Source organism: Aspergillus fijiensis (assembly GCF_003184825.1).
Source record: "Aspergillus fijiensis CBS 313.89 unplaced genomic scaffold BO72scaffold_4, whole genome shotgun sequence".
NCBI classification, from domain to species: Eukaryota; Fungi; Ascomycota; class Eurotiomycetes; order Eurotiales; family Aspergillaceae; genus Aspergillus; species Aspergillus fijiensis.
Window position 1 is genome coordinate 1 of NW_024468980.1, and position 13,521 is coordinate 13,521.

General features: G+C 53.8%; 1 protein-coding gene across 1 annotated transcript; it reads left to right on the forward strand.

The window, feature by feature from the left end:
• Positions 1-1,318: 1,318 nt before the first annotated feature.
• On the forward strand, positions 1,319-5,816 carry BO72DRAFT_444160 (uncharacterized protein). Its single transcript, XM_040943744.1, has one exon. It carries the CDS (start codon positions 1,393-1,395, stop codon positions 5,725-5,727), a length of 4,335 nt encoding a protein of 1,444 aa, XP_040805629.1. The 5' UTR covers positions 1,319-1,392; the 3' UTR covers positions 5,728-5,816.
• Positions 5,817-13,521: the final 7,705 nt, after the last annotated feature.

Below are 13,521 nucleotides of genomic sequence, written 5' to 3' on the forward strand. Positions count from 1 at the left end.
CCCCTCCCCCCGTTCTTCTCCATCTTTGTTATCCCATCTATCACTTTTCAGCTTTTGGATTTTCTTTCGCGCACAATTCCACTAACCCCCCCCTCCAGCGCCTTTCGTGGGTCAGAGACAATACCAATTTCATTGCTTTGGCTATCAACCTCCCCACGGGTTGAAATTTTCTCCCATGGTTGCCTGAGCTGTTAGAGCGTTTACTGCTCGCTGCTTATCATGTTCAAAGCCCTGATGGGCGGGGGCCGCTCATCCTCCGATGCCCGCAGCAGTTCGACTTCCAAAGGCAGTAGCCGCCGCCGCCGCACCGACTCGAGATCCTCCACAGTGAGCCGCAAATCATCACGGGGTGACGACCGTGATCGTGGCTTGGGTGATCTATCGACCTATCCGTCTTCCGGTAGCCGTAGCAGGCGGTATGCCGCCAGCGCGACCGGCGAATCCGTGGCTTCGAGCTATGCGACAGCAGACCAGGGCTTGCCCGCTGAATCCGATCGCATTGTAATTGAACGTACCCCGAAACGCAGTGACTCCGACTTCACTGACTGTCGCACTCGGGATCGGGACAATGGCGAGAGGGAGGACACATACTTCCGCAGGCGCGAGCGGGCAAGGTCCCCCAGTCGCGAGCGCGAGCGCATGCGACTGGAACGGGATGAACGCAGGAGTGAGGTGATGTCGGGTGGTCGTGACAGTGATCGTGCAGAGCGTCGACGGACACAGTCGGGCGATAGTTACGCAACAGCGTTCGCTGAGGATCCACCTACGCCGCGATCAAGGAACGAATACGATATCTCCGATCTACCTCCCCACTCCGCACATTCTTATGACTCTATCCCAGGCACCTCGGTGTCGGGCCTCCCGAATGTGCCGGCATTCTACGACCCTCATGTGCAGCAGCAATTTCCCGACCAGTTCCCTACAACCTTCGCCGAACCGTACAGGCCGCCAAATCCTGCTGGAGAAGCTGCGGACTACTATGGCGATCAAGGCCAATCGGTCCAGGACCAACCCGGCGTTCGTCCGAAGCCTCAGATGGTGATTCCGAGTAGCCAAGCGCATTTGATGACGGCTTCTTCGGTACCGAACCCGCCACCTGAGCCCAGTAGCTTGGGTCAGGTTGGCGCTGCGGCTTCGTACTATGATGACGATGCGGTTCCGGTTTCCTCGAATGCTCAGCAGGGCCCGACACAAAGCACATCGGCCCCGGCGACTAAGCCACCAAAACCACCCAAGCCATTCGTTCAGGTTGCCGAGGCATCGCCGCCAGCGGTCGTACCCGCCGCATCAGTGGCCACAGCTGAATTCTCAGAGCCAGTGTACACAGAGTCTCCTTCAACCTACGCTCCGCCAAGTCCTCCGATTGCACACAACCCATCTCCTCCGCATGGAATGGGCGCAAGTGTTGGGGCGGCCGCAGCAGGAGCAGCAGCAGGTTACATGATGGGACACCATCATCATTCCTCGAGTGTCCATTCTTCTCAGTACACCATGCAGAATCACGAAGAGCTTTCCCAAACCGAGCTGGGTCACGGCGGTCTTGCGACATACCCGCCTCACCAGGAGGCAGCACTTCATGCAGCAGGAGTCGAGTACGCAGCAAGCCCTCTCCATCCGCATCATGCGGCTGTCTACCATGGTGCTCCGTTTCAATCTGGTGCCCTAGCCTTTCAACAACGTCAGCGTGGACCCTTGGAAAAAATCATCGATTTTTGGCGCGATACTGAAGCAGTGGGAATGTTCGAGGACTACACAGAGTCCATCGGTATCTGCAAATATTGTTTTGAGCCGGGCACATCATCTCGAGACGCACCCCGCAAGCATAACCACGGTTCTGGCCGCAGCCAGGGCGATCGTTATAGCACGGCCTCCCGCATCGATAAAGCAAGCCGCTATTCATCTTCCGACGATGAAGGGAGACGTCGCAAAAGGTCATCTGGAAGCTCATGGCTGCCTGGTTTGCTCGGAGGATATGCAGTCAAGTCGATCTTCAGCAACAAGGAATTCGACGAAAGTTATAGTATTCAAACAGGCCGAGTCGCGAGCTCACGGCATTCCTCTCACAGCAGTGAGGGCGCGGCAACCGCTGGCCGACGGAGTCAAACATCTCGTGGCGTGCATCGTCGGTCTAATCGCAGCAGATCCCGTGAACGGGCTGACCGGAGCTCTTGCTCGGACACGAGAACCAGCAAGTACGAGACTAGCCACGTTCGCTCGCGTTCAAGGTCTAGATCTTCGTCTCGGGCACAGCGACACTCTGCCCTGAGAGATGCAGCGCTGGGTGCTGCTCTTGGCACGGCAACTCTGTCCCAGGTTGAGCCACGTCATGAGACTAGCACCCGAGTTACCTCGTCCAAGAACAAACAGCGAAAAACATCCTCGTCTGACGAATCTTTCGTTGACATTTCACGGCCAGCTCGAAAGTCCATGAGTAGTGGTCTCAGTTCCTTTTTCACAGCTTCATCTGAAAATCGGCAGAAGCAGAGGATCAAAAAACGCCGGGGATTGTTTTCCTTCAATAACTCGTCGTCATCCTCCTTGGACGCGGATCTTGCCTTCGGAAGTGGCTTCGCCAGGAAACCCAAGAACAAGTCCAACAGGCGGATTCGGAAGGAGAGAGATGTGGACACAGCATTGCTCGGTTTGGGCGCAGCAGCAACAGCCTTGGCCGCTTCATCTCATAGAAGCAGTCGACGACGAGGAGAGATTCTTGCCGGCAAAGAATATCGATCGGGTCGGTCAGATTATGCGTCCTCTGCAACCAACGATGATGGATGGGAAGACTTAGATTCGGGCGACCAATCTTCTTCAAGCGTCAACTCCGCTCTCGCTTTTGGCGGCAGTGGGCTGTTCTCTAGCAGTGAATCTCAGCACTCGTCTGACTCCCAGACAAACAGGTGGACATGGGGATGGGGAAGCAAGAAGAAGACAAAGAAGAAGAAGAACAGGACAAGCCCCAGCCAATCTGAACACCGCTTGCCGTCCGGTGCGGCAGTAGCTGCCGGGCTCGGAACGGCTGCCCTCGCATCGACTTATCACCGAGACGCGAAGTCATCCAGCCATGGTGCCAATAGCGTTGCAAGTCTTCAACAGATGGCGCCAATGCCCATCAATGAATCCTCGCCTCACAACGACTTCGACACATCGTCAATGCCTCTCAATCAGCCACCCTTAGTTCGACCAGGGCCTATTCCCTTACAACAACCACAGCCTGTCACACCGGTTTCACAAGCTGTATACACCAGTCAAGGGGAGTCTATCCATGCGTATAGTGCACCAAGCGGACTGCCTGTCTTCGAGGAATCTATCATACCTCACGAAACAAGGTTCTATGACCGGAGGGGTGATTCTCGCGCCAACAGAATTCCAGAGTACGACAGGCAAAGCGAGATGGTGTCAAATGTTAGTCGCGCACACCGACGTAGCGACTCGTCACCTGTCTTCCCTACTGAAGCTCTCGAGGAAGCTCCCGTGTCCGGCGTGAAGCGTCGCTCCACAACCAAGGAACAGGCATCTGTGCAGTTCGACCTCACAGACGAACAGGCGGACAAAGAGCGACGTTCCACTCGACAGGAAGAAATGGGACGGGATGCAGGATATCAGAACGGGGTTCAGCTTGTTGATCGAGAGCAGGAATTAGCATCTTGGGAGTCTGAGCATCGAGCAAGCCGCCAAAGAGACCGGGATTATGATAGACGTGGAAGTGATGATGGGCACTCACATCACGACAGAGACCCAGGATCATGGGTTGGTGCAGCAGCAACAGGTAGTATAGGTGCTGCTGTTGCAGCGACAGTGCTATCCGGTAGGGGCTCCTACGATGAAGCGTCTGAAGCCGCTAGCCAGCGGCGCCACGAGGAACGACGAGAGAAACGCAGGGCCGAAAGACGTCGGATCCCAGACTCGAGTTCGACAGCATCAAGCCTTCCATTGTCAGAAAAGTCGAAGCATACGGTGGAGGAACGTCCGCAAACAGAGCGTCGACAGGAAAGTGTCAAGACCCATGCATTCAAGGATCTTTATCGCAAAAAGCCAGTCTACGACAATTATGCGCAATTCTTTGCACCCGAGGAGCTTCGTTATAGCCCCGACACTTACAAGCGCCGGGAGCCCACCTCAATGCCGACTATCATCGAAGCGGAACCTGCGATTGAGTCTTTGCGTCTGACAGAAGAGGCCCATCCCGAGTATAGTGGTCTTCCATGGCCCGTGCCAGCACTGAAGCTTATTGAACCCACGCCTCCTCAAAGTCTCAGTGGTTCTGTCAAAGGTGCCTCGTCACCGATAACATTGGTTCCTGCGCGCCCCCAAGCAAGCGAACATACTGAGCGCCCGACAACTGCTTCCCGTGTGTCGTGGGGCAGACACGAGACTCATGAGTATGAGGTGCCCTCCACTTCCTCCGAGCTGTCTGTTGAGGACTTCCCTAGAGGAGAAGAACAAGACCGACGGGGTGAACCAAGCTTGGCGCAAGATGTTCACGACATTCCCGCAGACTTTCGGGATGTTCCACGTTCTGGCAGCATGCCGCATGTAAGTGGTGCCGACATAGAATTTGCAGCTGCCGTGGCTGCAGCTACCGCCGCCGCAGGCTTCGACCCCTCCCTTGTCACGGATGATCCAACCTACCATACGCGGACATCCGCCGCCCCTGAGGCTGGCACTATCTTGGTCTCGCCATGGGATAATGCTGAACACCGGCACACAGAGCCTCACGGCTTTGTCGAAGGGGAAATCGAGACACCGGACGACGACGGCCATGGCAAGGAGATTGGAGAGTCGTCCGGTAGAGATCGTTCTATTAGCCCGGAGCACGAACCCCCTAATACTACTATGAACAAAGATGCTCCGTCACGGATCTCAATTGCCCAGGAGGTAATTGAGCAACTCAGCCAAAGACAGGAACCAAAAGACACTTTGAGACGGGTGTTCGAGACGAGCGGTAGTAAACCTACTGTAATCCTCCGCGGTCCCCGCGATGAATTTGCCGCGCCTGTGGACGAGGTTCTTTCTATGCCTGGAGGATTTGACACAGGAGCGCCATTGACTCAAATGAAGACACCTAGTGACTGGAACAATGCGAATAAGGAAGATTCAAGATCCGTGGTCTCAGCGCCTGTTCTTGGAGACATCGATGCACCAACTAGACAAGAGAGGGAAGAGCAGAGTGAAAGCGATTCAGGGCCGAATGAAGATGACAAATCGTCACTTGCTGAAGCCGGCACTTCGGACAAAAGAAGGAAAAGACGCAAAAGACGTACCAAGCGTGATAGTGACCACTCTGATAACACCGCTTCAGCCGCTTCCTCCCTGACTAGACTCGGAAACACTGCAGAGAAGTTCAGAAAAGCGGATGAAAAGGATAAGGAAAAACGGTCTGGAGGCTTTTTGAGTAACCTTTTTGGCTCGAGGGTTTCAGAGCCGATAGCTAGCAGAAGCCCATCTGCCGATAGGCGCTCCTCGCGCGAAGTTCAATCCGAGGTTGGCCCCCGGCGTAAAGAGAAGTCTTCTCGGCGGCGCAGTTCTAGCCGAGCCGACTCGCTGGACAACGAGTCGGAGACTCGGAAGAGCAGAGACCTGGACGATCAGAGCTTGATCGGGCCCGATAAAGAAAACATTAACCTTGAGAATTATAAGTCCAGCAGGCAGCGAAGAGAGGGCAGACGGCGACAAAGATACGATGATGTTTTTGACTCTGGAAGGTTGAAAGAGTATGAGAAGGTATAGTGCCTGGCTGTCTTTCATTCCTTTTTTTCCCGTTCCGTTTTGAATGACCTTGAATGATCTTGCATGACCTGTAAACATGACTTTACCCTGAATATCCCCACCTGTTGCTTTTGAAATGCTACAAATGACCCACGTACTAAGATCTCTCTTCTCGTCTTTTCCCCCGTACAGGAACCGAGCTTCTCTCAGGAAGACGATGAGCCACGGGCTTTTTTAGGAGACAGCCCTGAATTGCCAGGTCAGATAGACGAAGGCGGTTCGAATCATGGTGCTTCAGGGCTTGAGGCTTCTGCAATTACGGGCTTGGGACTTAATGTCTTGGATCAACGACTTAGAAGTCGCTCGGCGTCTCCGCCTGCATCAGAGAAGACATGTCAGCCGGCTCCGCTGTCCCAGAGTAGACCGACTTCCCCGGAGCTGAAGAAGGCCCAAGAGGCTCAAGAGGCTCAAGACGAGGAGTCAGGAGGAGGGTCTCGGCGGTCGTCTGTGCTGCGTACAGTTGATTCGCCCACCGCGGTTCCTCTGCATTTTCGCCGGCCTCCCACTTCTCCTCGAACAACTCGATCACCCTCACTCTCATCCGTGGCACCTTCCCCAAGCTCTCCCACCCAGGGCCGTCACCGCCGACCAGCTTCAACAGAGTTCAAAAACTCTCGGGAGATCCGACCTCTTTGGCTCGTAGAACGGCATGGTACCAGCAAAGCTGAGCCTCAACCCGACGAGGCCCTGCCGTCATTACCCTCAAGCAAAACAACATCAGCCAATGCGTCGGCCGAAGACCTCACGGCTCTCCCAGAAGAGAAGAATTGGGAAATGGTTGATTTGAGTCAATACATCCATGGACCACCACGACCCAGCGATCTGGACTTTTCTAACACCAAGAGCATGTCTGGTGACAATCATCACCACGAACTTCTCGATTCACAACAAGGGACTCCCACAGCAAATTCTTTCAATCACGTTCTTCACTATCCTCCGTCTAAGAGAGATGCACTAAAGTACGAGTTCCATTCTCCCTCTGAGCTTCTACAGGATCTTAGCTCATACCCTGATCTTCCTCCATCTCCAACTTTGAACGAGCTGCCGTCGGCGGAGGGCTCTTCACTTGGCCTGAAGGACGAACATGGTACGGAAACTAAGCAAACCATGGCCCCCATCTTTGAAATGCGGCCTTCAACCCCAGAGGGCAAGCTTCTCCAACCCTTGGAGACCACTGACACGACGCCAACCCAAGCAACAATGGTCTTTCCGACGCAAGTGCACGCACCTAGTGATAATCTAAAATCTGCCGGAGTCGATGGTATGGCTGCTGCTTCTACAAGTAGCGCAGATGATAATATTGGCCATCTATATGCCGTGGAAGATGGAACAAGGCCAGAGACTCAAGGCCGACAGGTCGCAGATGATTTCGCTAGCGAAACGACTCAGGCCGAAGGTCGCTTGGCCATTTCTGAAACACCCGATCCGATGCCGTTGCATACTGAGGAGAAACGATCAACTTCACCTTCTCAGGCAGATATGCCCACGGAACCAATGAGTCAAACTGTCTCAGCGGTTGCAGCAGCGAAACGGTCATCTGAGTCAAGTCTTACCCAAGAAGATAAAATATCAGACTCAGGAGACCACCCCCGGGGTGATGTGGGACAGATGCACATGGAGATGCCTTCCGAGGAGCATGAACCTGAGACAGAGGGCTTCGATGCAGCAGCAAGAAATAGCACCAACGAAGCTAGTCGTCTTTGCGTGTACGATGGAAAGCTACGATGGGACGCCTTGAACACCGAACCTCTATCGACTGTTAGTGAGGTCTTTCACCCGGAATCTGCAAATTTGACAACTGCTTCTCCGACTGCAACCATGCCGGAACCCGCTACTACTGACGTGGAGTTTCAGGAGCTTGAGCCGGATAGTCCGGTCACAATTATAGCAGAGCGAACATCGGAAGACGTAACACAGGATGAACAGCCTCCTAAGCAACACGGTGAACAGCCAAGCGCCCAGGAAACCCCAGAACAAATTACCGAAGTGCCAGAGCCCCTGCAAACGAGTACAACCGATGCGGAAGGTGTCTCCGATCAAGCAACAGATGGAGTACAGTTGAAAGAAGTCACTGAGAAGCCGGTTGAGGAGTATTCCACGCCAGAGTCGCTGCCCGAAAGCAAAAGCATTGGTGACGAGCAAGACGGTAAATTAGCTGACCAAGAAGTTATTCCCGGCGATTCCAACCCGGCGACTGAGACAACGGCCGTGCCTGGCAACGAGGCTACTGAGGGACAGCTCGATGTCTCTAGTACTGAGAGTGCACCGCCGAAGCTGTCGAAGAAGAAGAACAAGAAGAAGAAAAAGCAGGGCAAAAGCACCGACTTGGATGCTCCTGAGCTCTCAACGCATCTTGAAGAGCCTACCCAGTCACTTGTACAGCACCCCCAGATGGAGAGTTTAGAATTAGCGGAGTCTGAGAAGGAGGTGGAGGTGCTCACGCAAAATCCACTTTCACATGAGCAAGTCGGCTCAGGACATTCAACTGCAGCCGTAGAAGAGCCAGCCGGGTTGGCAACGGATGAAGGGCCACTGCCAGCTGAGGAATCTCTCCTTCCCGAACAACTTCCTGCCGAAGTGGTAGACCCCGAGCCTGCGCATGGGCAAGCACGGGAAGCGGAAGGAATTACTCGATTGGAAGGTGACAGTTTCGTCGAAAGCTTCGAGCAGGGAAACTCTGCTGAGGCTCCTTTGTTGGACAGCGTCGCGAAACCTGAGTTGGAATCTTCCATCGACGTTGAAGAGATAACCCCGGATACTGTGGCTTCGGGCAAGAAGGCCAAGCGGGATAAAAAGAAGAAAAAAAAGAGCAAGGGCTCAGTCTCTATGACAGACAATGAGGGCCCAGCAACTATTGACATTACTGAGCCTGTCGTTGAGGCTATTCCTCAGCACACCACCGAGGCTATTCAAGAGTCTTCCGCTGAGCCCACTTCTGAGCCCGAGCCTTCCACTGGGCCTTCTACTGAGCATGTTGCTGAGGCTGTACCTGAGCCCACCACTGAGGCTGCCCATGAGCCTTCCGCTGAACCTATCGCTGAGCCCATCGCTGAGCCTTTCACTGGGTCTTCTACCGAGCCTATCGCTGAGTCTGCTTCTGAGCCTATCACTGAGCCCACTACTGAGCCTAAACCTTCTGTTGAGCCTTCCGTTGAGCATTCTACTGAGCCTTCCGCAGAGCCTCCCACTCAGGCTACCGCTGAACCCGCTGCTGAGCCTACTGCCGAGTCTGTTCAGGAAAATGATACGGAGAAGCTTGAATCCAGCAAGCAGGAGTCTACAATGGAGTCTGACGGACCATCTGATGGATATATTATGGTGGAGCATCCACAGGAGATTCCCGACTCCTCGGAGACAGGCACTGCAACTGTATCGGAGGCGCCTGCTTCATCGAGTGCCGTGGTCCATGAAGCACCTGCAAGTAATACCGAATTCATGCAGCCGGGCTCGGAAGTTGAGGAAGAAGCCTCCCAAAAAGTGGACAAAGAGCCTGTCCCTGTTGTTGACGAAACAGTCGTGAGCGAAACTGAGCCCGTAGAGCCCAGCGCAACAGACGTACCAACGATAGAGGAGCCCGCAGCCCAGCCGGCAGAATCAGGAGTTGGCAAAGAATCCCGAAATCTTGGCGAGCCTCTCGATCCTGATGCGGAACCTGTCTTCGTCAAGATTGATAGCACTCAAGAAGATGTCTTTGAAGACGCTGAGGAGCTTAGAAAGCCTGAAGCCGTGACCAGTGATGACAATGAGCGCTCTGCTCTAGATGATAAGGTCGACCAGATGGTGTCACCAGTAGCCGTGGAAGAGGTTCTGACGGACAAGCAATTAACTGAGCCAGATTTGTTTGGCAGTGAGCATGAAACGGAGCAAAAAAGGGACGAGAGTCTTGAGCGCCGTGCTCAACATGACCTGACTGCCAAAGAGACCAACTTGGGCGCTTCTACCACCGAGCAGCTTCGCGACGACGTTCCTGTTCTAGTCGAGCAAGTCGATACACCTGAAACATCGATGGCAAATGCTGCTCAAGGTGCCAGTACAGAAACCGAGACTCTGTCGCGCAAAGCGAGTAAAAAGAAGAAGAACAAGCGCAAAAGTGCGACAGAGGCAACAGCAGAAGAACCCACCGTCGATGAACCCCAATTAGAACCCTCTAGTCAACCAGTGCTCGAGGCTGAAGCCGAGTCAAACACGGAGGCTAGGCCTGAAGACATTGGGGAGCCAGATGCGACCGGCGAGGATTCATCGAGTGCTGAGCCATCCGGGCAAGATCCCCTTGAGAGCGCTAAGGTGGAAATTGTTGAAAGCCAAGAGGCCCAAGAAAGTGCCCCAGAAGCTGTGACTGGTAGTTCGCCTGAGCGTCAAACAGACAACTGCGGCGAAATGAAGTTGGAGGCAAGTAGTGACGTGACCGAGGAAGATCAATCGCATAAGAAAGGGAAGAGCAAGAAGAAAAAGAAGAACCGGAAGTCTACAACTTTGACCGACTTTCAGCCCGAGCCCGAGCCCGAGCCCGAGCCTGAATCCGTGCCTGAAATCGATGCCACACAGGCTGCCGATGCGGGCTTTGCTACCGAACCCCTGCACCAAACAAGCGGTGAAGTTTCACTTGACGGAGGCCAGGATTTGCACTCAAAGAGCTTGGAGACTCCTTCCGATAACGTGACAGTGGACGCCATAGTCCCGGACACAGAGCTCAACTCCACGAATCGTCCGGTGGAGGAAGGTGTTGAAGCCAATGATGACACAACACATATCTCCAACCAAGAACAATCGGCAGACAAGGATGCTCCTGCATCTACGGGAGGTGCTCCAGCTGTTACGGAAGCTCCCGTCGAATCCTCCGAGGTCATTTCTGCACCAAATGAGAGCGCCCCCGCTTCCACTGAAGAGCCTGCCTTCACCGAAGAGGTCCCGACTGTGACGGAGGCCCCTGTGGAGACTCCAGAGACCGTCCCTGTGTTGACTGAAGAAACTTCTGCTCAGCCCGAAGAACATTCCACAAATCTTGAGGACTTTCCAGCTCGTACGGAGGATGAACTAGCCGCGACGACTCCACATAGCAAGCAAGAAGAGCAGGTTGTGAGCGAGGAATCGAACACAATAGCTGCACGTCAGAAAGACCAAGCACCCGAAGAGCCTCCGATGACTGCCGCGCAAAAGAAGAAAGCCAAGAAAGAAAAGAAGAAGCTACAGAAGCAGAAGGCTAAGTCATTGGATGGCACTTCTCTGTCTGAGCCCGGAACGCCCAAGACCTCTGAGAGCCCCCGAGATACGGGATTCTCAGCTACTGAAGAAATTACAACTCCTCTAGATCCTTCAAGGCTGGAGATCACTCTGGGTGACAAGAATGAGGAACAGGAGTCTGCCAAAGAATACACTCAAGATACCGCCACAGATGAGGCAGCAGCAGCAGCAGCAGCAAAGGAGGTAAACATGGCCGAAAACTCCGAAGCAATGCCTGGAGCCAGAGACTTGAGCAAAAATACATCAGCCGAGCCTCAGACTCTTACCAAACCAGCCGACGAGCAAGCCGGAGATGAAGTTTCTCCTGTTGCTGAGATGAAGTTCTCACCAGAAATATTGGCAACTGCCGAGGCACTTCAAGTTGAGTGGCAAGAAGATGCTCATGCCGACAAGGGAGATGTGGGGAACGGAAACGAGACGTCTGATGCACTGGATACTTTAGGGCCTAGCGTCGAAGATCCGGAGGGTCTCACTGATACACGTATAGACCCTGAACAACAGAATCCAGACCCCGCTGAACAACCGCAAGAACAGCCCGAGGCCGTTGTCTTTCCTGCCTTGGATCCTGTGACCCATGACGAAGAGCCAAAATTCGAGCTTGCTGCAGATCAGGAAAAAGACGACGCAGTAGTAGCAGGAACAGAAGTAGCTACTGCCCAGAGCAACACCCCAACTCATGGTATCTCCGAAAGTACGGGTAAGTCTGAGGCAGATGCTCAGGCAAGCTTGGTCGACAATCCCTCCGAGGTCAACGAGTCTCAGGACAATGTTGTAGCTGATTCGCGAGAGGAATCAGTTGAAGATGAGCCTCAAACCTTGTCTTCAGTCAAGTCGAAGAAGGACAAGAAAAAGAAGAAGAAGAAGAATAAATCAATGTCCTTAGATGAGACACCGGAGGCTGTCCCAACAGTCGAATCGACCGAGCCTGTCGAAGCGTCTTCTACAGCAGACATCGAAGCCGTTCCCTCTACTAACGATGCAGAGGTCACGGCAGCTGCGGATGTTAGTTCTAATGAAGTGACTGAGCAGACTCAAATTGTCGAGGACGCGCTTACAGGCGAAGCCATGCAGGGGCCCCAGGACGAGCCCAAGCGTCAATTGTCAGAAGAGCCTTCGGTAGAGGTCTTGGAAGAACCCGTATCAGAGCCCGAAAACCAACCCGTGGAACCTACGCCGGAGCTCCAGACCGCAAAATCCAAGAAAAAGGCTAAGAAGGACAAGAAAAAGCGCAAATCCGTGGCCTTTGCAAATGGACAGTCTACAGACATGAGTGAGCCTTTTGCGGAGGCTAGCGAGGAATCACACCAGGACTTCACGCAAACGCCTGGAGACGACGCTTCAGCTGAGTCAAGCAAAGCAATTGAGGCATCTCTTACCGAGGAATCCGGGCAGAACGAAAGCAATGAATCGATTCCTGTCAATGAAGAGTTCCCGAGCTTGGTCGATGAAACTGCACCTTCGGAAAGCAACCCAGATGTCGCTGATGAGGCTTGTCCGGACTTCGATGCTCAATCAGCGAAGGAGACTGTTGATTCGCCTTCGGACAAGATAGAGAAAGAACCGACAGCTCCAGGAATGGACAATGAGTCTCAGGCGGCAGAAGCATTCACTCAAGAATCTCAATTCATGGAATCAGCTGGTATGCCCGCTGGCAGCGCCGAAGAAGCGGAAGGAACTTTGGCCATTTCGGAAACAGCGCATGACACCCCCACCCTACCGGAAACCACCGTGGCTGAAAGACTGGAAGCAAATGACACGCCCGAGCCTTCTTTTTCCAGTACCCTGGAGGACCAGACCCTCACTCAGACTACCGAGCCGGAAGTCGGTTCCGCCATGTCCAAGAAGGATAAGAAAAAGGAGAAAAAAAAGAAGCGCAAGTCATTAGCTCTCGCTGAGAATGCTAGTGCTTCGACTCCAGAGACCGCAGTTGACAGCACTGCAACGGAACCGGCAACTCCTGCTGAGCCAAATTCTTCAAACGAGCCAGATACAGCCGTGGAGATTACGGCTCCTGAAACCGATCGTGCTGAGGACGCGGTGCAGCAAGCCGAGCAAGCCGAGCAAGCCGAGCAAACCGAGCAGGTCGAGCAGGCCGAGCAAGCCGATGAAAATACCACTTCAATGTCAGCGAAGGCAAGAAAAAAGGCAAAGAAGGAGAAGAAACGCTTGTCAAAACTCCAAGATGCGAACAACGCTGCTTACAATGAAACTCTACCTTTATCGGAAGGCGCAGAGATCCACGCCGAAGAACCTCAAGACCCAAGCGATATTCAATTAGCGACCGAGACCGAGACCGCGGAAGCATCGCAGGAGGCGGCAATCATACCTGCCGAAGATGATGGTAAAGATATTCAGTCCCACGGCACCGAACTGCACGGCGGAAACGATAAAGATCTGACTTGGACTGATGACATGGTTCCGCAGGTAGAGCAACAGCAAGCAACTTCGCCAGCTTGTCCTCCCCAAGTCGAACCTGAGAACCCCGAATCCGCGCCTGCACCAGCCTCTGTGAAC

Bases quoted from the DNA above. Each gene is read 5' to 3' on its own strand.
- BO72DRAFT_444160 (XM_040943744.1), top strand. From the start codon at position 1,393: ATGGGCGCAAGTGTTGGGGCGGCCGCAGCAGGAGCAGCAGCAGGTTAC.